At 32.9% G+C, this 27342-nt stretch overlaps 1 protein-coding gene across 1 annotated transcript in view; it reads right to left on the reverse strand.

The window, feature by feature from the left end:
* Positions 1-5442: 5442 nt before the first annotated feature.
* LOC110023429 (NADP-dependent glyceraldehyde-3-phosphate dehydrogenase) overlaps positions 5443-27342 on the reverse strand; it is a 35456-nt gene continuing 13556 nt past the window's right edge. Inside the window, exons 3-9 of the mRNA XM_020722843.1 lie at positions 26396-26524; positions 14295-14414; positions 14058-14194; positions 13790-13945; positions 12114-12492; positions 5850-5966; positions 5443-5711 (exon numbers count right to left, since the gene is read on the reverse strand). Coding sequence (XP_020578502.1) covers positions 5598-5711; positions 5850-5966; positions 12114-12492; positions 13790-13945; positions 14058-14194; positions 14295-14414; positions 26396-26524 — 1152 coding nt within the window. The 3' untranslated portion in view covers positions 5443-5597. The remainder of the gene's footprint in view (positions 5712-5849; positions 5967-12113; positions 12493-13789; positions 13946-14057; positions 14195-14294; positions 14415-26395; positions 26525-27342) is intronic.

Below are 27342 nucleotides of genomic sequence, written 5' to 3' on the forward strand. Positions count from 1 at the left end.
TTTTTCAAAACTAAATTTTTTAAAACGTCCTTCCGAAGCGGGCAACGGGATTTCAATTCCGATGACCGACAGCTTCTTACGGGCAAACCCCACACCAAAAATAGTGCCGACAACTGCCTTCAAAGGGCTCCCTTTGACAATCCCCCAATGCACTGCAGTTGTCCTGGTGATCAGCCAACCAAAGGAGCAGAGGATTCCTGATCAGCAGAAAACACCGCGTCTATACCAAAATTTCAACATCGGGGGAACCGAGTGGGACACTTCCTTGATTGGCTATGGCCAGTGCTTTCTTCTAAAGCATTTTGGAACCATACCCCCAGTGAAGCTCAGGATTTCTCACTTCGATCCTTATAAAGGGAAAAGTGACACGAATGATAACCTAGCTTCTTTTAAGTCAATAGTCAGAGTCATGCGGATCGATCATGCCATGAAGTGCCAGCTGTTCCTGATCTCGTTGAAAGAAGCCGTGCTCCGATGGTTTAATAGCCCGACAGATGAAATCATCCCTTCTTCAAATTCTGGAAGCTCTTACTGGCACAATTAACTAATGTGCAAAAACTGAGGAAAGATATAAAGGCCCTGCTTTAGATCATGTAGGGGAGAATGAAATCCTACTGGCTTACAACACCCATTTTCAGAAGGAAATGTCAGAGGTGAAGAGCTTGGAGCCTCTCATTGCCTGGGACCTCCCTAAAGTAGGGTATCCACAACAAGCGATTCGGGTATGACCTGAACCTACTCAAGCCAATGACCTTCACAGAGGTATTGAAATTAACAAATGACCACATTGCTGTCGAAGAAGATCTTATGGAGGCGTCAAAAACTAATCCGAGAGCATTCGACAACCGATCGCAGAAACATAAAGGACAATATGATAGGAGGCCAAAGGGAGATTGAGCCCCTGACGACCAACAAATCAACAATCTTCAATCTTAGGATGTCGAGGTAGCAATGGTCGGTGATATCGTCCCGACCATCAGTCTGCTTATGAGCGATTTCATGTGTATCAAGAAATGCAAGGATCGACACCCATAAATATCTCTCCCTCCCTCTCCCTACTCTAACTCTCGAGGCTTGTATTTTCGAAAGACAATTCGTGATCTAACATCATTGTTTTTTTTCAGAGCTCTTATTGTTTGCTTGTCTTTTATGTAATATCTTTTCTCCATTATGATTTTTTCCCTTTTGACCTCTTTGAGTTAATTTATAACTAACTTTTTCTATAATAAAAACTAATCTTGGCCCTCAAAATTCCAGAAAAAAAAAGATAAAAAGCTCTAATTTGAATGTCCATTCTTTCTAACTGAGTGCAGAATTTTAATTTTTTTTTTCAAAGATTCTATATTATAATTGAGGCGAGCTTACCATCCACCAAAGCCTCTAAATGAACCAATGCCCTCGATAAATACTTCAAGTTCTGCTCAATCATCTTTGCTCAAATTAGTAAATAAATAAATTTGAATATTTTTAAATTAAAAAAATAAAGATTAAAGGAGCTAGATTTGAATATAATATAATTCATTCATGAATATCCACGGTCAAATTTATTTATCGTTCAACAAATAATTTTTTAATTACTCTATATTTATATTTAAATATAAATAAATTAATTAAAATTTATTTAATTATATATTTAATAGTATCATATTTTAATTTAATCTCAATATGCATGTAAGTTTAATACATTTTTTTCTTTTTCTTTTATTTTTGATGAACTAGTTTGTTAGTCTTTATTGATATAATTTGATTACAAAAAAATCTACTTATAACTTATGTATTATTTTATTTACTTCATATAAATTGGTTTGATGATAATTTAAAATTTATTTAATTGTTTATTTATTTAAATTTATAAAAATACTTATTAATAAATTTATTTTAAAAATCAAGTATTCACTCAAATATTTAGCTTAGTTCACTAATTTTCTATGAAACAATAAGTACATACTAAATCTTTCATTTTATATAAAATTAAATACCCATTTGAGTTTTTAATTTGTTCAATTAATATATGAACAAATTAAGTACAAATCAAACATATATCTTATTAAATTTATGCAAACAAAGTATGAACATGTATGTTAAAACTCGGCTCAAGCTTGAATTGAACATGAACAACTAATGATTTGACTAAATCAAATCCAATCCATGACATACTTGACTTGACTTAGCTCGGTTACAACTCTACATCCACCTTATAAATTAGATTTAATTTGGCTGTACTAGAAAGTATTTGTGGATTTGTATTATATTTAAATTATTAAAATTAATCTAACATATACTTAATAAGCTAAAAAAAATAAGGAATTGTAGGCTTCTTTTATAAATAACTAACTTTATAATTTCAAATAAATAATTGAATAAATTTAAAATAAGCATTTAATCTTTGAAGCCAATCAACTACACAAATAAAAATTGAAGGGACATTTACATGCGCACCACCCAATTCTTATGTATTTACATATCTAACAACTTAACTTTGTTTTTTATATTTATAAAACACTAATCTTTCATATTTGTTGAATCCTTTTAGCATTTAGGGGCCCATATTGTTTGATAGTACATACAACTTAGTAAATATCTTATCTTTAAAAGGAATGTGTCTCTTGAATTACAACATTTCCGAGAGAGAGAGAGAGAGAGAGAGAGAGAGAGAGAGAGAGAGAGAGAGAGAGAGAGAGAGAGAGTCACTTGACTTCCATTTTAAACATAGTGGAGAAGAAAAAAAAAAAAAAAAACAAAACATTTTGTATAATACTGTACCCAGTTGTAGTGTCTTGGTGAAAAGAGTGACATGGACGTCAGACGACACTTTTAAAGAAAAATTTTGATGTTCTTGCAAATAATGATGATCATATCTGATAGTTGTCCCCCCAAGATGGGCTAGATCGCCCTTGCGGGAGAGATAAATCTAGGTGTTTTGCAAAGTGGGCTCAGTTCAACCACTTTGGTAGAATACCTTAGTTTAAGAAAATGGTTTGATCTCTCAACAAAGGCTTAAGAGGCTTGCAAGGCTTACTGACCTTAGTATAAAAAAACTGAATTTATGTATTTAGTCATAATTTTGTATACAATATCACATCAAAATAACTCCCACTTTAATTTTTAAAAAGTGATACACATTTTATGCATACGGTGATATTTATGTAAAAATTGAATTTTGAGTGTTAGATATTGTATACTCAAATTTGGGTATCTAAGTGTTTTTGCTAAAAATTTCTCTCATTGTATCAAGCTCACATGTCAAAGTGGTTGAATCGAATCCACTAGCGAAAATGCTTGATCTAATCATCTTCACCTTCCTCGAAAAAGATAACCCACCGCATTTGTGCAAGGGCAACGATTTAAGGAAGGCATCATGATTAATAAGGGCATCCATTGATTGTTTATTACAGATAACGGACACAAAGGATCTAGTCCTTTAGCCACATCTGATACTAGCTGGCAATACGTAGTATCAACATCACAATCCTTCCATCAAAACGTGATACAAAGACGTTGAATTAATTCTAAAATGTATTACACTAATTAGTTTGTAGGTTCTCTCTGTTATTTATAAAAAGAGGGAATGAAGATCATAAGAGTATTTTTTTTATTTTTCTCCTTCTCCGAGAAGATTTTTTATCTTGTGGTTTCTAATTCTCCCTCTCTTAATCCAATAATCGAGGGAAACTTCGAGGAATCATCTTTTTTTTGGCTTGTCGGAGATTTGTAATTAATATATTTGTCAAGAGTTTCTCAAGTAGATCGGATTATCTCTCTCTCTCTAAGCACTCTTTCTAAGATACAAATCTTTTCACCAGATTGTATGTAACTCACACATAATATAGGACCCTACATCTAAAAAGATTTACTAGATACATAAACACAAAATAGAAATAATAATGTTGCAATAGATCATCATAAAGGTTCACTATTTAAAAATTAATCAATTTAAAAATAAAAAAAATACTAAATTAAAAATATAAATATATATTTATATAAGAAGCATTTAGTGAGATAAGCTCAAATATAGACTTACTGCAATTTACAAAATCAATAAGAAATAATATGCTTCAAATTCTACTGTCTAATCGACTAACATTAATAAACTACACACACACACAGATTATATATATATATATATATATTACTCCTACGCACGAACAAGCTACTTCATAAAGAATAAATCTTTTGCTATCATCATATAAGCATGGGCACAAGAAATCCTTTTGTGATAGGTATTATATTTAACGAGGAATAACTTCATTACTTTGGCCAGTGTGTGTGTGAGCGTGCGTGTTTTACACACACACACACACACACACACACACACACACACACATCCCATTCATTGCAAAACGAGTATATTATATTAATTTATTCAGAAGAAAATGGGCACAAGTCTAAATAAAGACACAGGGCGGTCTGTTTTCCATCAGCACCACTGCAGAAATAACATTAACATATCGTCGCTTTGATGAGCTAAAAAGTCGTGCATTTGCGTGACTGACAAATGTTCAGACAACAGAATTTTAAATTTGAATCGAATTAGTAACAAAATATTAAGCGTGCATGTCAAGTGATTACTCTGCACAAGGATTCTAAGACTACAAACTAAAAAGCAATAAATAAATGCTTTATTTGGTTTGGAATAAGTTTTATTAGATTAAATCCACTCGAAATCATAATAATTTGTCATAATTAGTCTGAATTAAATAAAGTAAAGTAAATGGGATGCAGTGATTATTTGAAATTACACAGCATTACATCTTTATTTTACTGAATTATGATAGTAAAATTTTTACTGTATGGTAAAAGAGGATAAATAAAATGAAATATAATAAAAGAAATCATCAATAACAAATATTTATTAAAATAATAACATTGATAAATATAATGTCATAATAATGATTTCCACTATGCAGTACTTTTCGTAGATGGAAAGGGTAAACAGTTCCTACACGCTTTGTCCGACCAAAAATGAGTTGGTATCATTGTGAGGAGAGGATTTATCAATACTTATTTGCTGAAAATAGATGCCTATTAATGGGAGGGAATAAATAAATATGAGATGAATTATAAAGGGAGAAAAATGATATATTTCACTTATAATATTCATTCTGTTAATCTCTCTCTCTCTCTCTCTCTCTCTCTCTCTCTCTCTCTCTCTCTCTCTCTCTCTCTCTCTCTCTCTCTCTCTCTCTCTCTCTCTCTCTCTCTCTGTATATATATATATATATATATATATTACTAATAAACAGCACATGCTAACGCCTGGATTTTAAGTTTTACCATATGTTATCTATTAGTTTCAACTTTAGACATAACTGACAAAGGATTTCTATTTGTAGGCATACAAGATAAATATAAGAAAATTTCATGAGTGAAATAACCATTATAATCATAAGATGGTCAAGATACATCTCAGATTACACACTTACAAGTGCAGATGACTGCAGAGAAGATAATCAAGATTCTTTTATTATATTTACTGGCCAAAACTAAAATGCATCTAAAAGTACACAGGAAACATACAGAGTAGAATATTAAAATGCTATTTTTATTAAATCGTTAGACCTCATACCTGAATCCGGATTAATTTTCTTACTTGCAATTTAGCCCAAGCTATATGATGGAGAAGGCAGGTTAATGACGGTGCTCTTGACCTTGATCATCATGTTTATGCTGTTTGTGATTCCCTGTGAACCAATACCACTCTCCTTCAAACCCTGAATCAACAAACAAATAACAAGTTAGAGGTAGGTGATCATTTTGTGATTCTGTTATCAGAACAATAGGTTTAAATCTTCAGCATTTAACTGAAATTGTGTTTCGATAAGTTAAAGGGAAAGGAAGATGGGGCGTGCCTGGAAGGGGAAATGGTCAGGTCCTCGAGCTGGCGCAGAGTTGATCTGAACAGTGCCAGTCTCCATAGCGTCACTGATCATAATAGCTTTATTGATATCCCTTGTGAAGATGGAACCCTGTTGATTTGCTCATTTTAGTAATGAAATGAACAGTAGAGTTCATACAGATTTCTCATATTTTGAATTTCAAACATTGTACTCATTGAGCAGAGAAGAGTGTGCACCAGTGATCTACTAAGTTATGTAGTTAATTTTGAAGCTACGGCTGCTACCCTTTCCCAAGCAGAAAAAGAAAGCAGGCCTTCCAGGGCATGCTTCGAAGGCTATTATATGCAAATTCGCTAAGTACATATTTCCCTAAGTAAAAGAATAATAATCTGCTGTCATTTCCCATCAATACTTTTTGCTGTTTTTCCTTGGTCGGTCAACTAATTGAGCCTTCTATCCTCTAGTTGAACAGCAGTTTGCTCTCGTCTTTGAAATAAGATACATAATAGTCTTCCTCTATATTGCTTTAATTGTTTTCATTTTCTTTATTATTTCAACATGGTCAGCATCTCAATTAGCTCTTGCTTGAAAAATCATAGTGCACAAAGGTGTAGATTTCTCAGTCATTAATGGTTGTAGAGAAACCACAGCCATGTGTTCCTCGTTCCCATCAACAGGTTTGTCAACTATACAAGAGGGCGGTCTCTCTCTCTCTCTCTCTCTCTATGGGGGGACCATCTAGGAGCAGAAAGTTAGGGATACTTCCCTATCGTTTTTCTTAATCAGTTACCCTCTCTCTCTCTAGGAGGGACCACTAGCAGCAGAAGGTTGGAGATACTTCCCTTTCATTTTTCATCACTTGTGAGCAATTCGAATGTTACAGATCAACAACTGAAAGCAGAAACCATATGGAGGTAAGCGCAGAACCACACTAAATTCTCAGTCTCTTATATAGTTATGTTAAAACTCTGAGTTCACTACTACCAAACTTCAGAAATCTGACTCAAAAGTTCACTTTATAATCATCCTTTTCTTTGGCAAACCGATAGATATCCCGCAACTAATTTTACCCATTAATACTACACTTTTTCAATCAATATCAAAATGAGATGCTAAAAAGGTGTATAGCCAACTCTAAATAAATCTCGATGCACCTATAATAAATATAGGATAAAACAAATAAAAAATATGATTGTAAATTCATTTAATAAAAAAATTTGAAAAGACTCGATCATGGATTATTGACTCAAGATAATATGATCATATGACCGAAGATATCTTCTTATTTCACAAAATACATATTTGTTCCAAAAATACTTCTCTGTAAGGATGGTCGTCTTTTTCAAGATAATATTTTTTTCATCTCCAATAACAAGTGTTAAAACAATCAAAAACTTCTCAGAATCAACAATCCAAAATTCTATACTGCTAATTCCCAAACTTTATCGCAATCTACTATCTATCACCATAATCAAAGAATATATAAATTGTGTTACTGTATATTTCCTTAATAAATTTGAAGTTGTAATCTCAGAAAGGAAGATTTGCAATGCTAAGAAAATACTGAACTCTAACTCATGTGTGATGAAAAAAAATCAAGAATTACAAACTAAAAATATGGTAAATATGAATCTTTTGCTACAAAGAGTGCAATTATGATATGGCACCTCCTTCATAGTTATCCAAACTCGAAGCATCTCAACAAATTATTCTAATATTTATTTACCAAAAAAGTATGAAGCCATTTAAGCGTAAAATATGATAACTAACAAAACACTCCGGGAACAACCTATTCAAGCCATCTCTAAAAGCCTATTAACATTTTTGTATCTTTCATCGCATAATCTAGGGGGCTTGAGTAGTTTACATCGTTTGTTGCTGACTACGTCAGAGCTTATTGGATTTGTTTCATTACTAGATAAAAATTCAAAGACTCATAACTGACATTAAAAAGGATATTTTAATATTCAAAATACTCATAACTGACATTAAAAGGGATCGGGATCGGGCTCGGTTAGGGCTTGCGCGCGACGGAGAAGAGGCAAGCCATCTGGGAGCGTGCGTGAGTTAGGTGAAATAGGTTTTAAATATATTTGTTTTTTTATTTTAATATTCGAAAGCCCTAATTTACACATTTCTGGCTCGGACTTGTCATCAAAATGCAATGGATGTCCCCTCTAGCTAAAATTGACGTCCCAGACGCACCAAAACAGTCGTTTCGTCATCCGGGGTTGTTTGGACAACCTCGTCGACGATCGAGACAAAAATATGTCAAATTCAATTTTCTTCAAATTTTTGGTCTGTGATCGATCGTTTTCGAAAATTGATTTAAGTTCTGATTAATTGTGAAGCCTTTACAGGTGTAGATGATCTGAATTTTGGTGTTTATGTGTGCGAAAATTGCGGTACACCACATAACAGAATCTCCTAATCTAAAGGGTTTTCCTAGGGCTTTCTCGATCCTTACAGGAACTCTCTCCGAGTCTCCACATGGTGGTCCTTGACTACTAAACCAAATGATGATGGTCCATGAACACAACCACTCGATCAAATGATGATGGTTTGAGATCACCCATGCAAGATATTGCAAGAGAATCAGGAAGTGGTTTGAATTTCTAAAAAAGGTGGGTCCTAACACTAGTCCTCTAGAAGAGTCAATACGGGAAATCATAAGTCTAGATCCTAGGCTCAATGAAGAGGAAGGAAAGATCTCGTAAATTAATTATCAAAAAAACTTTTACAACAGTTGCTCAGTTCAATTCAACGTAAATTATTCGCTCTTACTGTTAATTGTGAAAAGCTGAGAAGTTCAGCTCCTCTCCATGGTGGGTCAGCCAACTTCTTCACAGAATCATGGAAAGATTTGATTAGAGATATCTTTGAAAACACATTTCTTAGTTTTATTCCCTTTCTATTTTTTGTTTCTTCATTTTTTATTTTAGAATTATTGCCTTTCCTAATTTATACTATATATATTTGGTAAGTTTGCAAATTAGGAGGGATTGATTTCTCTCTCTATATATGTACCCTATATGTGAATAACTGGAGAAGTATTTTTCCTCCACAAAAAATCCCTTTCTCCCAAAGGAATGATCGCCACTAAGTTTAAAATCAAGGACTTATGAACCATGAGATATTTTCTAGGTATGGAGGTTGTGAGATCCAAGAAAGATATCGTTAAATCACAGAGGAAATACATCATAAATCTACTAAAGGAGATATGGATGATTGGATGCAAGCTTTCTGTACTTTAATGAATCCCAAAAAGAAGTCTAATAGGGAAGAAGAAAGTGTACCTAGATAAGCAAAAACATCAAAGATTGATAGAAAAGCTATTCTTATTGTAACATACGTGACCGTATATTGTATACTCTCTTAGTATTGTGAGCCAACACATGAATAACTCAAATGATGAGCATTTGGAGATGATGTCAAGATTTTGAAGTTTCTCAAGAAGACTCCGGGTTAAGAATTAATTTTTGAGAAAACGATAAACAAAGAAGTTGAAGTCTACACCTATGCAATCATGTAAATTGTGTCGGAGAACTCACTGACACAAGGTCAAACACAAATTATTGCTCATATGTATGGAGAAATATTGTTACATAAAGAAGTAAGAAGCAAGTTGTTTCTAGAAACAATGTTAAATTAGAGTATATTGCAATCGCCTTAAAAATCTATGAAGGGATCTAGTTTAAAAATTATTAAAGGAATTAGCGTGTACCTCCAAAAGGCCTATACAAATATTTTGTGACAATCATGCAACCAATAATATTGCCAAAAATCTAGTGCATCATGATAGAACCAAACATATTGAAATTGATAGGCACTTTATGTATAAAAAGTTTAATGGTGGAATTATACAGCTAAGCTACATCTCGAAGCAACAAAAAGTTGTCGATGTCTTAACCAAAGCTTTTCCTTTAAGCACCTTCTCAGAGTTCAAGACAAGCTTGGTCTCTAAACATCTACGATCCAGCTTGAGGAGTGTGGAAACTGAGAAGTCTGACTCCTATCTATGGTGGTCCGACCGACTGCTTCAAAAAATCAAGAAAAAATATGATTAGCGATATCTTTGGAAACAACTTTCTTAGTTTTATTTCCTTCCTATTTTACGTTTTTTTTTTTTATTTCAAAATTATTTTCTTTCTGACTAGATATATTTGGTAAGTTTGTAAAGTAGGAATGACTGGTTTATTTATATATATGTACCTTACAAGTGAATAATTGGAGAAGTATTTTTCCTCCCAAGGTTTGTTTTCTACACTAACTTAGTTTGTTCATCAACTTGATGCAAAAAATGACTTCCTCAATAAAGATCTTGAAGATAAAGCTACATGACCACATCACTTGAATTTGAGGCCATTGACGATAAAATCTACCAACTCATGAAATCTTTACATAGTCTAAAGCAAACACAAAAAGCCTGGTTCAACAGATTCACCACAACAGTTAAAAAGCATGGGAATACTCGAGGAAATTCCAATCATACTCTATTTGTCAAGGACTCATCAAATAAAATTATGATCCCAATTATTTATATTGATAATATCAACTTAATCGAGAACAATGATGAAGAAATTAGCAAATAAAAAAGAATCCTGGCAAATAAATTTGCGATTAAGAACTTTGGAATCTTAGAATATGTTATAGCAAGATCAAAGAAAGATACGTCCCTTTAAAAAATTATAACTTGAATCCCCTAATTGAAATTAGCATAATAAGAAGCATTATAATGTTTACAGATACTGATTGGGTAAGGTCTAAAACTGATCATAAATTGGCTACTGCTCATTTGTATGGAGAAACTTAATCGCTTTGAGACGTAAGAAATAAACAACTGTTGTTAGAAATAGTGCTGAACTAAATATCAGGGCAGTGAACAATAGAATTTACAATGGTATATGGTTTAAAAGTTTTTTGAAAACCTCAAGATCAATATGAAAGAATTGATGATGATGATGATGATAGTGATGTACGATAACCAAAATACAATCAACATAGCTAAATAATATGCCCACCATAATTGGATTAAATGATCTACACTTCATAAAACAGAAAATTAAACAAGAAATTATCGAATGATCTATACTCCTATAAAATATCAAATTGTATATGTATCCTTGATAAAGCCCATAATCAAATGGAATGCGATAATCTCAAATCCAAGCTAAGAATGATCAATGTAAATCCCCATCTTGAAGCAGGGTAAAATTATGGGATGAATCAATGCAGCGGATTATAGCTTTGCTCTGATTTGAAAGGAATTACGGCTACTAGAAATCAAGAAAAAGAGATGGAATGCATGGTGGGAGACAACCATCAAGGAGGGATTAAAGCAGTTAATTCAATCTAGAAATTAAATATGGAATAGGAGAACGGTTTTGCCATTTTCTGTCCCTGCAGTTACCGAAATCAAGCTACCATTCTGGCTGAAATCTAAGAGAATTCGGATGGCGCCTTCCCGCTATATGCTAGGTAAAAAAAGAAAAAAAAGAGACAAGAAGCCGCCCAATCCATGTTTGGAAAGCAGGGTATCATATGCAAACCCCTACTTAATTCCTGATGTAGAAAAGAAATATTATGTAGTTATTTTCCATCACTATTTTTCTTATTTTTCCTTCTTCAGTCCACAAAGTTTGCCTTGCACCTTCTACATAGACAGTAGTTTGTTGTCCTTGTTGGGATAAGGAAAAGAATTGTCTATCTTCATGATATGTTCTGCTTGTGTTTCTTCTCTTTGTTCTCTTCTTTTAAATAGAAATCATTACATAGCAAGGGTATCTAAAGCTATTGCTCCCCTCTCAAATTCGGGAGAAAAGAATTGTAACATTTTATATAAAATCTATAATCCATGTAAGAAATTCCTGATCGCTATCATCATCATTAGCCATATCTGGACAAATTGGTTTAACTTAATGAATCCTTACATCCCCCATTTATCCTTACCAAGTGCTACGCAAGATATTACCTCTATTTTGCATAAATTTGTGTAAAAGGAAATAATAAGAAAGGAATTTGGCAACAAGTTAGAAAAATAAATTATTGTCTAGTCATATAACTCATTATTTTGAATGAGAAAAGAATGCCTAAGGTGAACATAAAATAAGAAACTCCAAAAATAGTTGAAATGCAACTTCAAATTTATATTTTTTTCACTTCCATCTTCCCAATTTATGTATCGAATGTTTTCCTCTGCTAAACTAAATTCAAATGAATGACAAAACTACCAGTAAATAAGTAGAGCTCAAAATACCACGTAGTTTGAATACATACCTGAAGCCCAAAATTGCTAGCATTGCAATGATGAATGCCCTCCTCAACAGAGCTAATCCTAATCACTGGAAGCACAGGCCCAAAAGGTTCTTCCCAAGCAATCCTCATGTCAGGCCGCACATGATCTAAGAGTAATGGCCAAATGAGGTTTCCTTCCCTTCTATACTCCTGGCAAAAAGTTGCTCCTTTCTCCTTTGCATCCATAACTAAACTTTCAATGAAGTTAGCTGAGGATTCAGTCACCACAGGGGTGATATCACAATCCTCCTCAGGCGGGCCAACTGTAAGTTTTTCCACCTTAGCTTTTACTTTATCAACAACAGCATCAGCCACGGTCTCCATCACTAGGACAACTTTTACAGCTGTGCATCTCTGGCCACTGAAATGTCGATATAACAGAGGACAATTAATCAAGTTGTAGAATGAAAGATGTACGCTGAAAGAGCTAGCTAATGAGACTAAAGTATCGAAGCAAGTAGCCTCAATGTTGTTTTTTAAGACCTCATGCTGTAAATCTATTTCATGTTTGTATGAATTGATAAAAGGTACTGCAAGAATTCCTTTATTGGACATTAAATATGCTTGCCAAAAATCTCATCTTATTAAAAATGTGTATTATGCATCTTTGACTAGCATTAGAGTTAGTTTAAGATAGTAAAGGAAATTTATATGATAGAATCATATAAAAAATCTACTTTAATAGTGTATCCTTCTAAAGGTGACGATGTGCTTGTAGATTATATTGAAGGGAAATTATATTTATGCTATTTGCGATGATGTAGTTTTAATGGATGAGATCACTTTGACATGTTAGAAATTTAACGAATGGGTAATAAATAATAGTGAAGGTGACATTTATAACTATCAATTAATATGAGAATAATTAGGGAATACTAAAGTGTGATAGATTTAAGAATTTTGGCTCGATTATGCAAAAGAATGTATTTTAGATGGGTAAACAATTTCAAGTATTAATAACCAGTTGATTGAAATAGAAAAACACTTCAAGATTATTCTGTTATAAGAGAATAATATTGAGATTTAGAAATTAATTTCACGAAAATATAGTAAGATTGTTAGCATACAGGTCTGATTATTTGGTAACAAAGACATCATTCACAGCAAACTTAATTGTGGCAAAAATAAAACATTAAGCATGGATTTTGCAAAACTAACTGATAGTAAAAGAACTATTATATTAGAGGGAGAATGGGAGTTTCAGTTACAAAAGATATAGCAATGGGAATCCACTTAAGTGGTTTGAAATTTTCAAGAAAAGGCACAAGATGCGCTGGTAAGGATATTTGATGGAATAAGTATGAACGTAACATAAGGACAAGTGAAAACTCAAGATAACATATCAAAACCTATGACAGAATAAACTAACGTAAAAAGAGCTCATGGTTGAAAAAAAGGAAAGAAAAAGAAACTTTCATAAAATCAAATCTAAATAATTAGGATAAGGTTAATGATGATGATGATGATGACTATGAATAAATAGATCTGTAATTGAAAAAAATGATTTTGGGTCTAAATTGCTTAAGTATAAAAAATGGAAATTATATTGCAGACTTCACTTTTAATTTCTATTCATTTTCTATGTTTTCATCAGGAATCACCAATTGATTAACCCGGAATTTTATCTATCACCAGTTTAAGGGGGTTGAACGTATCACCTGTATGAAAAGCCTCCTTTCACGACATTGGAAGCAGCCAAATCTAAATCAGCATCTTCGAGGATAATGCATGCATATTTGCCTCCAAGTTCCATCTGGAGAGGGATCATGCCAGCTTTCTTAGAAATGGCAATTGCAGTATCACCACCAGTGAAGCTGCCATTAATCCACAGATTAGCAAGCAAAACCAATCATTAATATACCCAATTAAGAACAAATCTCATCAGTACTTGCAAAATCCGAAGTGTTCTAAGTGCACTAAGATTACCTTATACAATTGATCCCAGGGTGCATTGTCAGGAAATCACCTATCTCTGATCCCTTTCCTGTTATACAACTCATCAAACCTTTGGGGAATCCAGTGAGGTGAAAACAGTGGACCATGTGAAGCGCTGCAACTGCACCCTAGTTAAGAAATTTATATATATATATATATATATAACAATAATTTTAATTCATCTGCTAATTGGAATCGACGCTAATGAACTTCTACAATTAGCTGTACCTGTGTTGGAGGCTTAAGAACAAACGCATTGCCCGCTATTAGCGCAGGAGCAATTTTAGAGACAGCCAGGTTGACAGGATAGTTGAAAGGTGGAATTGCTAAGACTACACCAAGAGGAATCTGCAGGTGAATTGTATAAAAATAATCATGTTGAAATTTGTATCTTATTTTGAGAGGTCTATAAATATAAAATATAGAAGTCTGGGGATTATTTGTACATGATTTGTAAGGCAAAAAAAAAGCTTTTTATCAAAGTAATCATCACTATTTTTTCATGATATCGGAGCCAACATCGCCGCTGCCCGATCGACGATCGCATGCTAGCTGAGGAAGATAAAGACAGAATCGACAAAATGGTGGAAGCTTGTGGGAACTGCAGAGACGAAGCAAGCTAGGGCTTCGATCGAATCAAGAAAATTACACAAGAGACGGTATAGGCGAAGGGGACCATGGCTCTGTCGTGCGGAGCCACGAGCAGCATCGATCGCGGAAGGAGGAGGGCTTCGATCGCAGAAGTTGTCGTGCAGATCAATCGCTGAAGCAAATGGTGCAAGGCGATTCGGAAGGAGGAAACGCATAACCTAAATGTGATAAGGAGGAGGCAATTTCGCATAGTGCAAGGAGGAGATGATGCTTAACCTAAATACGATGAACAAGCTGAAGGGGAAGAAACTGTGGTCACTTTTGTTCTCGCGTCGTGCGTTGCAGCAGAGCACGCTAAAGGTATGGGTTGCAAAGGAGGAGAATGTGGAGAAGGTGCGGGCGGCTTTTCTCTCTATGTGCAAATTTTGAAGGAGAACTTGGTAGCCGGTAGAAGCGATGTCAGGGAAGGAGGAAACATGTAACTTCATAGGGGGCTTGTCATGAAGCACCACGGAACGACAACTTGATGCTATGTTTAGTAGATTTGGCAAGGTGCTGGATGTGTAGATTATGATGGAAAGCGATCTAGGGCAATCTCGTGGATTTGGATTTATGGCTTTTGCTGACAGACATGCAATGGAGGATGCTATGAGGGACGTGCAATGGACGATGCTATGAGGGAGATGCACAATAAAGAGCTGAAGAATCTACAAATATAGTGGTGGTGGCTACTCATCCAGTGGAGCGGGTGGAGAAATTCTCTTCTCGTTCTAGAACTGTTAAAGGTGAAAAAGTAGGCCATCGGGCAAATAAGATGGTAGCAAAGAACGAAGGAAAAACATGGGTAGTCTTTACCGATGAGAATCACAAATTACTGGAGATGTTGAAGAAAAAACAGAGAGCGGCAGAGAATGTGTTTGAGAATGCATCTGCCTTATCGCCATCTAAGGGAATACTGTTAGTTATGCTCACTCAGCCATAAATATTTGTGTTGCACATGTTGTTGCCTCAATATCCATCACAAGATCACTAGAATGGATAATAGATTCTGGTGCATCTCAACATGTGACATGTGTCATTAGTGAGTTTTCTTCCTACACTCACCTAGCAATTCCAGAGAGCATTCAGACCACTGATAGTATAACACAGCATGTGGTTGGTAAGAGTATAATGAGATACAAATTTTATGACTTAGTCTAATGTTTTGCATGCTTCTTCCTTTCCAGTGAATCTTTTATCCATTAGTGTCATTATAATCCAATTAAATTGTATTGTTTCATTTGATATTCCAAGGGTGATCTTTCAAGAGAAGGTGGCTGACCTAGACTTGGGACTGACACGTGGCATAGTGAACTCTGGTATTTAGATAGAGAGCAGAAAGATTTGAGAGAAGTATGAAGGATGTTTTGCTACTACATCAAAGACCCATGAGACACTCTTTATTTAGTCCAGTGAGTCATTTGTATCCATCTTTATATAAAAAACAATAAACATAAACTTGTGTGTGATGCTTGTAAATTTGGTAAGCATATCAGGAGGTCTTATGTTAGTTCTGGGAACATGAGTTCTTATGTTTTTTATTTGGCGCACTCAAATATATGGAGACCTTGTTTTACAACTTCTATGGAATAATTACAAATATTTTTTGCCTTTCATCGATTGTTTTTCTCGTGTTACTTGATTATATCTGATGAAAAATAAAAGTGATGGGCTTGCATGATTTAAAGACTTTCACAAGTCGATTCAAACTCAATACGGTGTTGGAGTGAAGGTATTGAGGTTTGATAATGAGACAGAGTATACCAACAAGGTGTTTGGGAAATACTTGTCAGCCCAAGGGATACAACATCAAACCACATATTCATACACACCGATACAAAACAAAGTAGCTAAGAGAAAGAATAAACACATTCCAAAGGTAGCTCGGAGCGTGATGATCATGATGAATGCCCCAAAACACTTATGAGGGCAAGCGGTTTTGACGCCGACTCAATTGATCAACACAATACCTTCGAGAGTGTTAGATTAAAAGTCTCATTGTCATATGTTGAAAGGAGATAATAACGGAATCCTCCCATTGAAGGTTTTTGACTGTGCATGTTTTATGAAGACAACAGACTATCAATAGAGAAACTGAATTGTAGAGTTGTGAAGTGTGTTTTCATGGGTTATTCTGCTACCAAAAATGGGTAACATACCTCCTCCCCTTGTTTTCCTTTCTTCCGCTTTCTATTTTCTTCCTAGTTTGTCCTAATTTAAAACTTTTCTTAAAAGCCTAAAATCTAATTTGATTCTCCTTTCCTAATTCAAAAACTTTTCTAAAAAATTGAGATATGATTTTATTTCCTCCCTAATTTAAAACATTTCCTAAAAGCCTAAAATATGATTTGATTCTCTTCCCCTTAAATCTGAGATTTGATTTTATTCTCTTTCTTAATTAAATTTATTCACAAAAAAAAAAAATATAAATTAGTGCAGGAAAACTTAAAAAATGTAAATTATTAGGCACAAAGAATTTAAGCGTGATTCAACCAAAACCTCTAAGGCACCTCCACACCTAGCCAACACCCAGACTGAGAACGCACTACTAAAAATTTAAAAATCCTTCAACAAAGCAAAAAAGTCCTACACCGACGATCTAGTTTTATGTGAGTGTAACCCAACGTACTCTACAACCTCGCCATACTCTTCTAAATCGAGCAAGTACAATCCCACTATAAACTCATACGCCTGGTGAATACAACCTCAACTTTTTTAATCAAGTGAAATTTTTCTATAACCAAATTTTTTTCGAACTTTGAGGTGATTGGAATAATCATCTTCTACTAAACTCAAAATATTTTAATAGATTATCAATAAAAACTTACTATTTAAATGCAAGTAGTAAACTATGACACTTTACAAATTATCCTCATGATTGAGATTATCAAAGTGATTTAAATCTCAAAATGTGTAAATTTGATTTTATCAATCCAAAAATATTTAGGTAAATTGAAATTAAAATTATTACAAAAAGATCTTAATAAAATATTTTTAGCAAAGTGAAATTCAACTAATGTAATTTTTTATTTTGGCGAGCTGGCATGGGAACAGATTGGACCGCATGATTAAAGCTTTTGAGTTAACGCGAGGACTCTAGTGACTTGAAGACAAAGACAAGATCCAAGGTGCAAAATAAAGAGAAAGAGATCAGGGAGTAGCTATGAAAGGCATGAGTGGGAGCTGGCCAAAGTGGCAGGGTTTGGGTCTTCCTCCTCTCTTACCTCCAAAGTGGTTGCAAATGGCAGAGATTGGCTAGTGCTGTTAACATGTTGCTGCTACATAGTGTAAAATTGGAAGTTTGTTTGCGAAATATGTAAAATCTAAAATTTTGAGTTCTATGTATGTAAACCCCCATTAATAAAAGTATCAAGGCTAAATTTAGAATGTATATATATATATTACACAAACTTATGAAAGTAAACAATAAATTAAAAAAATAGTGCGCGTATTAAAAGGAAGCACAAATCAAAGAAAGAATATGATTAGCAAGAAATTCTGCAATTTCGCGCTCTGCGCTACAACAACAACAGCAACAATAAGCCTTTATCCCATTAAGTGCATTTGGCTACATGAATCATTTTTCCCCATTGCATCATATTGAGTCATATTTTCATTTAATTCTAATAAATTAAGATCTTTTTTTTTTTATACAATATGCCCAAATCTTTCTAAGTCTACCTCTATCGTTCTTAACATAAGTTGAATCTAAAACATCTCCTTTCCTAACCAGATCATTAGATGGTCAACGTTTAATGTGACCAAACCACCTAAGACGGCTCCCTCTAATTCCCACCATTAGAGCTACACCAACCCTATCACGAATATATTCATTTCACATTTTGTCTCTAAGTGTAAGGCCACTCATCCACCTAAGCATTCTCATCTCGACAACACTTAACTTAGTTTTATGCTTCTCTTTTAAAGGACAACATTCTTATAAAATTTTTCTTTCAGTCTAAACGGTACTTTTCTATCACACAATAGACCCGAAGCATTCCTCCACTTCAACCAACCAACTTGAATTCTACTAATAACATACCATCTATATCACCATCATTTTGAACAATATACCCGAGATATTTAAAGCGTTTACAACTTTTAATGATTTGATCAACTATGGTTACAACTTTGTCACTAGAGCTACTACTACTAAAATTACATTTCATGTATTAAGTTTTAGTTCTACTCAAACGAAGACCTTTAGACTCCAATGTAGAGTTCCATAATTCAAGTTTTTCCTGAGCTATTTTTCTAATCTTATTCACAAGAAGAATATCATTAGTGAAAAACATACACCAAGATACATCCTCCTATAAATGTCCAGTAACAACATCCATAACTAAAGCAAAAAGATATGAGCTTAAAGTTGATCCCTAATGTAATCGAATTGAAATAGGAAAATATTTGGTCTATCCTCCTTCTGTTTGAACACAAATAACAACTCTAGTATACATATCTTTAATAACTTGAATATAAGTTATATCAACACCTCCTTGTCTAGAACTCTCCAAAGGATATCTATTGAACCTTATAGTAAGTTTTTTTCTAAATCAATAAAAATCATATGTAGATCCTCATTATTCTCTGTGCTTCTCCATCAAACCTCTCAATAATTTTATAATTTCCATGGTAGATCTGTTTGACATAAATCCAAACTAATTATAAGGAATCTTTGCAATACGTCTTAAATTATGTTCAATTATCCTCTCCCATAATTTTAAATTATGACACATCAACTTAATTCCTCTATAATTTGCCCCCTCTTGTGCATCCCCTTTAGTCTTAAAAATGTCTTAAAAATGGGGATAGTCTTAAAAATGGGGACCAAAATACTCTTCCTTCACTCCTCAGACATCTTTTTAGCTTTTAAAATAATATTAAAGAGTTTAGTAAATAAAAAAACTCCCAAATCTCCTTAATATTTCCACAATTCAATTGGGATATCATCTTATCTTACAACTTTTCCACCCTTGGTTTTCTTTAAAGCTTCCTCAACTTCTTTTTTACTAATGCGAAAGTAGAAATGAAACATTTTATTATTATTAACGATATTAAGATTAAGGTCAAACGTATTTTCAAAAACTTCATTGAAAGATTTATCTAAACAACACACTCACCTATGTTGAATATTTTTTTTCTAAAAAAATTACTTTTTGATTTTTCATCTTTAATGTACTTTACTTGAGTTAAAACTTTACTATTTTTTTTCTCTTTATTCGGCTAGTTTATACATATATTTTTCACTATTTTTAGTATCAAATATATTATAAAGATCACTAGAAACAGAATTATAAATGTCACAAATTATTTCCTTAGACTCCTTATGAATCATTTTATGTTTTTCCCAGTTCCATAAGCTTTTACATTTAAACAAATTTTTATAACACAACTTCTTATATTTTATCTTTTATGCACATTATTATTCAAACACCAACTATTTTTATTTATAAAAATTTTTCTTTTGATTTTTCAAGTACATTTTTTGTCACTTGTTTAATAGTATTTCTTACTTTATCCCAGATAGAATTTTTTTCTTGAACATCCCAACTCTTGAAATCTTGAAGTTTACTCATAAAAATAATTTTTTTATGCCCTATCTAATTCTTTGATAATGATTCATTGTATTCTTTATTTTACAACACTTCATTTTAAAATTCAGAAATAATAAACGATGTTGGGTACTTAAATTCTCACTTGGAATGATTCTACAATTTTTACATTCTTGACAATCTCTTTTGCTCATAAAAAAATAATCAATTTGTGTTTTATTAGATTCATTCTTATAAGTAATAACATGCTCATATCTTTTTTTGAATAAAGCGTTAGCAATACAAAATCATACGCTAAAGCATAATCTAATATAATTCTACCTTCTTCATCAATCACTCCAAAACCGTCGCCACCATGAATATTTCTAAAATCTTCTACCACTCTATCGACATGTCCATTTAAGTCTCCTCTGATAAAAATTCTTTCTTCAGGAGATATCATTTGTATCAATTCTTTAAGATCAATCTAAAATTTTTCTTTAGAATATATATCTAAGGCATAATCTAATCCCATGCTCTGCGCTAAATAATATTATTCAAATATTGAGGAGAGTATGCCAAAAGTTGGCTTGAAAGAGTTCGATCATGTATCTAATGAAAGCATAAGAGCGTATGATTAATATGAGGAGAAACATGCAAATTTCAAAATTTGAACCTTTATTCTAGCACAAGCAGTTCTGATAAATTAAGCCCAATATCCTTCAAGAATAACAAAGTAAGTTGAATGCTAATAATTAATAACAAGACAAGATTCAATTGATGATATACATGTTATAGAGCCTACTCATCAAGAAGAGAAGTTATAACTCATTTAATGTATCACTGATACTGAATATAGGGCTAACTAGCATGTTGTTGTAAGCGTGATTGTGAGAATGTTGATAGAATTACTAAGAATAATAAAAAAGATAGTGATAATTAACAGAATCTAACTCGAGTTACTAGTGAGTCAAATGAGAGAAATAATTTCTATGTATGTTTAGCAGATTTTAGAAGTCTATAATTTCGTTAGTGGCATGCATGCACTTTTTTACATTTAATTTTAATATTATATTTTCATTCCTTCTATATAATTATTTAATTTAACAATAATTGATAATTTTTTTAATATTCTATGTTGATGGAATTTGATGGCAGAGAAGAGCATTGTCGTGAGTCCATATCATAAATTTTTAACAATGAAAAAAAAAACTATTATTGGCCCCCTACTTATATTCCACCCAACATTATTACCAAGTTGTCCGCTACTATGCTTAATATTGTTAACAACACCACCACGACATAGTCCAAGCTACTACTTCTCATTATTTGCTCATATCAACCAATTTTATCCCTATTTGTTCTTTCAACCACTACTCTCATACACAAACCCCATATGCAAATTATCATATATTTTACAAGCAACTTGGTTAGTACCTCCACGACCATTAACACATTAGAAAGGAATGTTTACCAAGACTTACCCCTGCTATAATCTGTCCCAAGCCCTTACGAGTATTCACACATGCAACAAACATTAGAGAGTGGACTTAATACACCAAAAAAATATAATACATTGAACTTCAAGGAGAAGTAAAAGAATTAGATATATTGTCTTTAAAAATAGTAGTTGAATTTTTTATTTTAATGTATTGCATTATGCATGTTTAATCCATTTGAACAAGCAACAAATAAATGTAAGATATTTTACAAGAAAATTTATGCTCCTCATATATCGTGAAAGAATATTCCTCTTAAAGTTTGCAATATGTGGTTTCATGCATTTAAGATAATATTTTCATGATTTTTATTTAAAAAATTTATTACTTAAAAATAATAATATATTATTTTATGCTTCACGAAAGAGCTTCAATTGTCTATCTCAACATCATAATCAAATGAGAAGAAACTTTGGGCGATACGACCCAACTTGTGTATATGATATATTCAAGGATAATAAGAAATCTGAAAAGAGGCCTATGTGGATGCGGTAAAGAGTGTGATTTGATTTATGCGTAGTGTTAAGAAAGCCTCAAATATGCTTAAAAGGATGAAGAAATTATAAACAAAGATAAAAGTGCAAAAATGGTACTCTCAACTATTCGCAGAGGGGCTATTTTAGTCCCGAACTATGAAATGATCCCCCAACTCTTTTAATCCGTGTTGCAATAATCCAACTACTAAAACTAATGGAAATTGATATTTAGTGTGTTAAAAATAAGGATATTCTTGGAATTTATATTTTTATTTTGATTTTTCAATAATTTTAATTCATCAATAACTTTATTTTAATTCTATTGTAATTAAATTTAAGAACTACTTTTTGTGAATAAATGTTAAAATTTTAAATTTATATATTGATTTATTACTCTTTTAAATAATTAAAATATAATTTTTACAATAAATATACAATAATGAGCAACATGCATAACAATTTTATTCTTTTGCAAAATAAGATTTTAGCCAATTAAAATTTATTAAATCAAGTAATCCTATATATATATATATATATTATATATCTTGCAACAATTTAAAAATATATTTTAGTCTTTTGAAAAAAAATACTAAAATCAATATATAAATTTAAATTTTAATATCTTATAACAAAAACTAAAATTTCATAAATCATTATAATGGAATTAAAATAAGGTTTGTAATGAATTAGATTTACTAAAAAATAAAAAATAAAAAATAAAAATGTACATTCCTAGATTACCCCCATTTTTAAAACTCTAAACATCAATTTCTGTTAATTTTAACTACGAGATAGTTTCAACACCTATTAAAAGAGTTGGGGGACCATTTTAGCACTGGGACTAAAATGACTTGCTACAAATAGCGAGAAGAAATATTTTGTTATTTTTTCAAATGCTAGGGCTAAAATGGTCCCCTTCAAATAGTCAGGAAACCATTTGGCACTTTTCTCAAACAACAAACCAACTTCTAAGTGTGAAAACATTAGTGTTTTCCTCCACAATAATGGCTCAATTTCACACATTGAGCATCGGAAGTAAAATGGTATTAATTAACTCATATATATTTGCCTTAGGTGGGTACCCCCATGTAGTTCCACCAAATTAAGGTCTTCATGTAGCATCTTGATATTTTCGAAGTACCTATAAATTTAATGTATACATACATACATACATACATACATATATGTATGTATACATTAAATTTATAGGTACTTCGAAAATATCAAGATGCTACATGAAGACCTTAATTTGGTGGAACTACATGGGGGTACCCACCTAAGGCAAATAGGATAAAGGTGGGTTGATAGTAGATAACCAACGAGTTTGTGAGTATGAATATTTTATATTAAAAAATATTAATTAATTATTATTATGTAAGTCTCATGAATATTAATCTTTTGTAAAATGAGTACATGTGCCTCAAACATATAAAAAGTCCGAGCTCTATAAAAGAAGGGTTTTAGAAGAACCATTTCAACAGTTAAATTTTTGAATTGATGGCTAATCAAAAGAAAGAAAGAAAAAAGGAAAGCCAAAAACACACGATAATGGGAAGAGGTATAGACAAGTAGACAACAAAAAAGGGGTAATGAAGAGAAAGAATGAGTGAGAAAGAAGAGAGTAAACAAATTAAATTTTACATTTTAGTTTAAATAAATATTGTTTAATATCTAAATTATTATGTTATAGTATAATTGCATGATTATTAATATAAGATGTGTGGATGTGGTTTTACAAATTGTGTGATATGCTATTGACGATTGAACTCTCAGGAATGGTATTGCCAGTGTTTTTTTTAAGGATAATGCCATTATTTTTTTAACGACAGTGTTGTAATTTTTTTAAATATTTGCTCCAAGTTTTCAATTAATTAGAGGCAAGAAAATTTTGGCAAAATGTTCAAGAAAAATCTAATAAGATTTTATGGAAATTTTAACTATAGTTTTATTACAAATTGCAATGGCTTAATTCTAGTCGATGTGAGGACGCATCCGGGTCAAGTCATTTTAAATGAAATAACAATCACAAAAAAGAGGTAGATTTTGGATCAGTAAAAAGTGTATCAGATAAGGTTTCACCTATGGATTATTTCTAGCAAATTTTTCTAAAATTTAAGTAAATGTTTTTGCCATAAAGTGAGTATTTTACTGTGGAGGAATTCCAACATATGGCTCCTTGATAGTGGAGCATCTCATAATGTTATTGTTGGCTTGGAAACTCTCACTCTTCACTCCTCATACATAAACTATGAGGACATCATTTGAAGATGGCTTAGTTTTCTCCACTACTCACAAAAGGACCACCTCACCATGAAAAATGTTGTGTTCCTAGAATGAAAAATAGCCTCCTCTCTATTTCTGAATAATATGCTAATAACAATGCCTCTATTGAATTTTTATCCACTTCTGTACAAGTGAAGGATCTGAGCAAAAGAGCACAACTTCTGAAAAACAAAAATGAAGATGGTATTTATGCTATATCTAAGAGTATTCCAAGTCTAAATCAAGTATCATGACCACCTTTTTCTTGTATTAAGACAACATTTTCAAGTGGTACAATCGTTTAACTCTACTCATTCTAAATTCTCAAGTAATAGCCTTAAATAACACATCAATTCTAATAAAATTCACAAGTTTTCTTTCTCTATATCAATAGTTTCCTCTTCACAATCACTAGAAATTACTTTTTAAAAAATTTGGACCTCTCCTCTACCTCAATTGATGGATTAAAATTTCATGTATACTTTTTATTACTTCACCAAATACAAGTCTATACCCTCTTACAAATATCCCAGGTCCTTGAAGTCTTCTCTAAGTTCAAACCACAAGTCAAGAACTTATTTCACCACAAATTATCACCTTTTACTCTGATAATGACAGTGAATGCCAAGCTCTCCATCACTTTCTCTCATCTTACAGAGTCCCCCACCTCATACCTCAAAATATAATGGGTATTTTGGCCGTCATTTTTGTCACATGGAAGAAACCTGTCCCTTTTTACCCACTCAAGCTCCCTTTCCAATGTTTGTAAGTCAAATACATTTACCATTACCGTTTGCATAATAAATATTATGCTAGCTCCCACGCTACACTCTAAGTCTCTCTCTGAATCTCTTTTTACCCGATCTCTGATTACTCCACAATCTGCATATTTAATATCCATCACTTAGTCCCAGCTAACCCCACAAACTACCTGCATGCTCACCATCTAGTGCCTTTATTGAGTAAAAACTAACCACATCTTCCTAGATTCTACCACCTCCGTAATATACATCTCTCAAAATGTCACATCATCACAAACATCTTACCCTTCAAATTTGCCACCATGTATCTCACTTATCCCTAACCTAAAACTCTACATTCATGAGTTTCTCTTGGGTCCTCTAGTTCTCCTTACTTCTTTGTTCCTCATGCGTCACTCTTAACAACACTAGTAATGCCTCCAGCTGCTCCTCCATTATCTGTCAATTTTTACCACCAGTTGACCAAATTACCTTCACTAACAAAGCCACACACTTTGAAATCAATTTGCTAACTTCTGGAAATCCATAGTTACCAAAATTTTCCTCCCATCAGCTCAACTATAAAACCCAAGCAAGATGTACCATCCCAAGCTCCAAACTACACCAACACTTCCATCCACCAACCCATTATTTGCTGAGCCAAGAAAATTCACAAATACACACAAAAACTAAACCTCCATGTCTAACTACGCTCCCTCAAGCTAATAAATACCTACCACCTAAGCCATTAAAAATTTCAAAAGACATCAGTGTATGCCTGAAATGTTTGATGACTTCGTTCACAATGATGTGTGGAAGCTTTCCCCTCTGCAACGATGAAAGATCTTGTTGGGTATCAATACTTAATACCTTCCAGATGATTTTATTGATAGGCAAAAATCACAAATTGTGGCAAAAGGCTTTGACCAATGCCCTTGAGTTGACTTCCATCACACATACTTGATAGTCAAACCACCTATCAACCGAACTGCTATTAGCATTGCAACTATATAGGTTGGTAACCTGATCAACTTGATGAGAAAACGTCCACAATTCATCAGAACCAGCAATATCAATTGGAGTTATACTTTGCATGTGTTCCTCTTTAAATCATAAGTTATCAAAATCCAACAAGACTAAAGAAGTGTTTTAAAGAGTCCATTATGTCCAAAATAGAATACAAGCCAATACCTTTGATGTGAGGCAGTATTTGGTCCGCTCGTTCCCAGGAAAGCTGTCCGATACCAGAAACTTGCCCTCACCCAGAATCCTTACTCCCTCCTCTGCGGTGTAGGATATCAGATCCCCCGAGCGCACAACCTTATCATAACAACAAATATAAAAATAAAAATCACATTTGATTGGAAAAAAAACTTTAACATTTTTGTCATGCAAAAAATACATTTTCTCCTTTCAATGTTTATGCATAATTGACATAAAAGACAACCACCAAGCAATCTAGTTCCAGAAAAGAATTAAAAAACAGATTCGAAGAACTAAAGAATTTGAGTAAACAAAATAAAAATTAACAAGAAGAAGTCTGAATTAAATAATAGAGCTTTTACATGATTTTATTCAAATAAATAAATATTAAATATTCTGGAAAATAAAGACAATCTAATGAAAAGAGAAAAGAAAGAATATTTCAGGAGTTTCAAAAACAGAACTAAAAAATGAAGACAAAAAGCGAAAATAACCATCAAATGAAATTATTAAGGTAAGAGAGTTTAATATGGGATTTTTGTTGTGCAAAATAATGTGGAAAACAAAAGCACGCAATAAATAAACAATCAAACATGGCGGGATTTACAAGGTTCAACGCAAATCCACCTACGTCGACGGAGAAAGGTTTTTCCACTGTTAATCGATGGAGATAAAGGAAAAAGACGGCCAAAATAGGGTTATAACACCACTGTTGACCTCATTTTTAGTGAGGTCTTGGTCTTCTACTCTTAGAACCTAAGATCTAGCCTTAGGAGTTTCTTGTTGACCATCCTAGCGGACTAGCAATGAAGCCACCTCCCGTAGAACTTCAAGCCACTTCTTGACTCATTTTTGTGAAGAACTCGCATGAGTGGTTCCAAGCACTCAACTTTTAGTTGCAAGGGCTAAGGACCAACATGTAGAGGGCCCGAAAA

Source organism: Phalaenopsis equestris, unplaced genomic scaffold, assembly GCF_001263595.1.
Source record: "Phalaenopsis equestris unplaced genomic scaffold, ASM126359v1 Scaffold000224, whole genome shotgun sequence".
Lineage (NCBI taxonomy): Eukaryota > Viridiplantae > Streptophyta > Magnoliopsida > Asparagales > Orchidaceae > Phalaenopsis > Phalaenopsis equestris.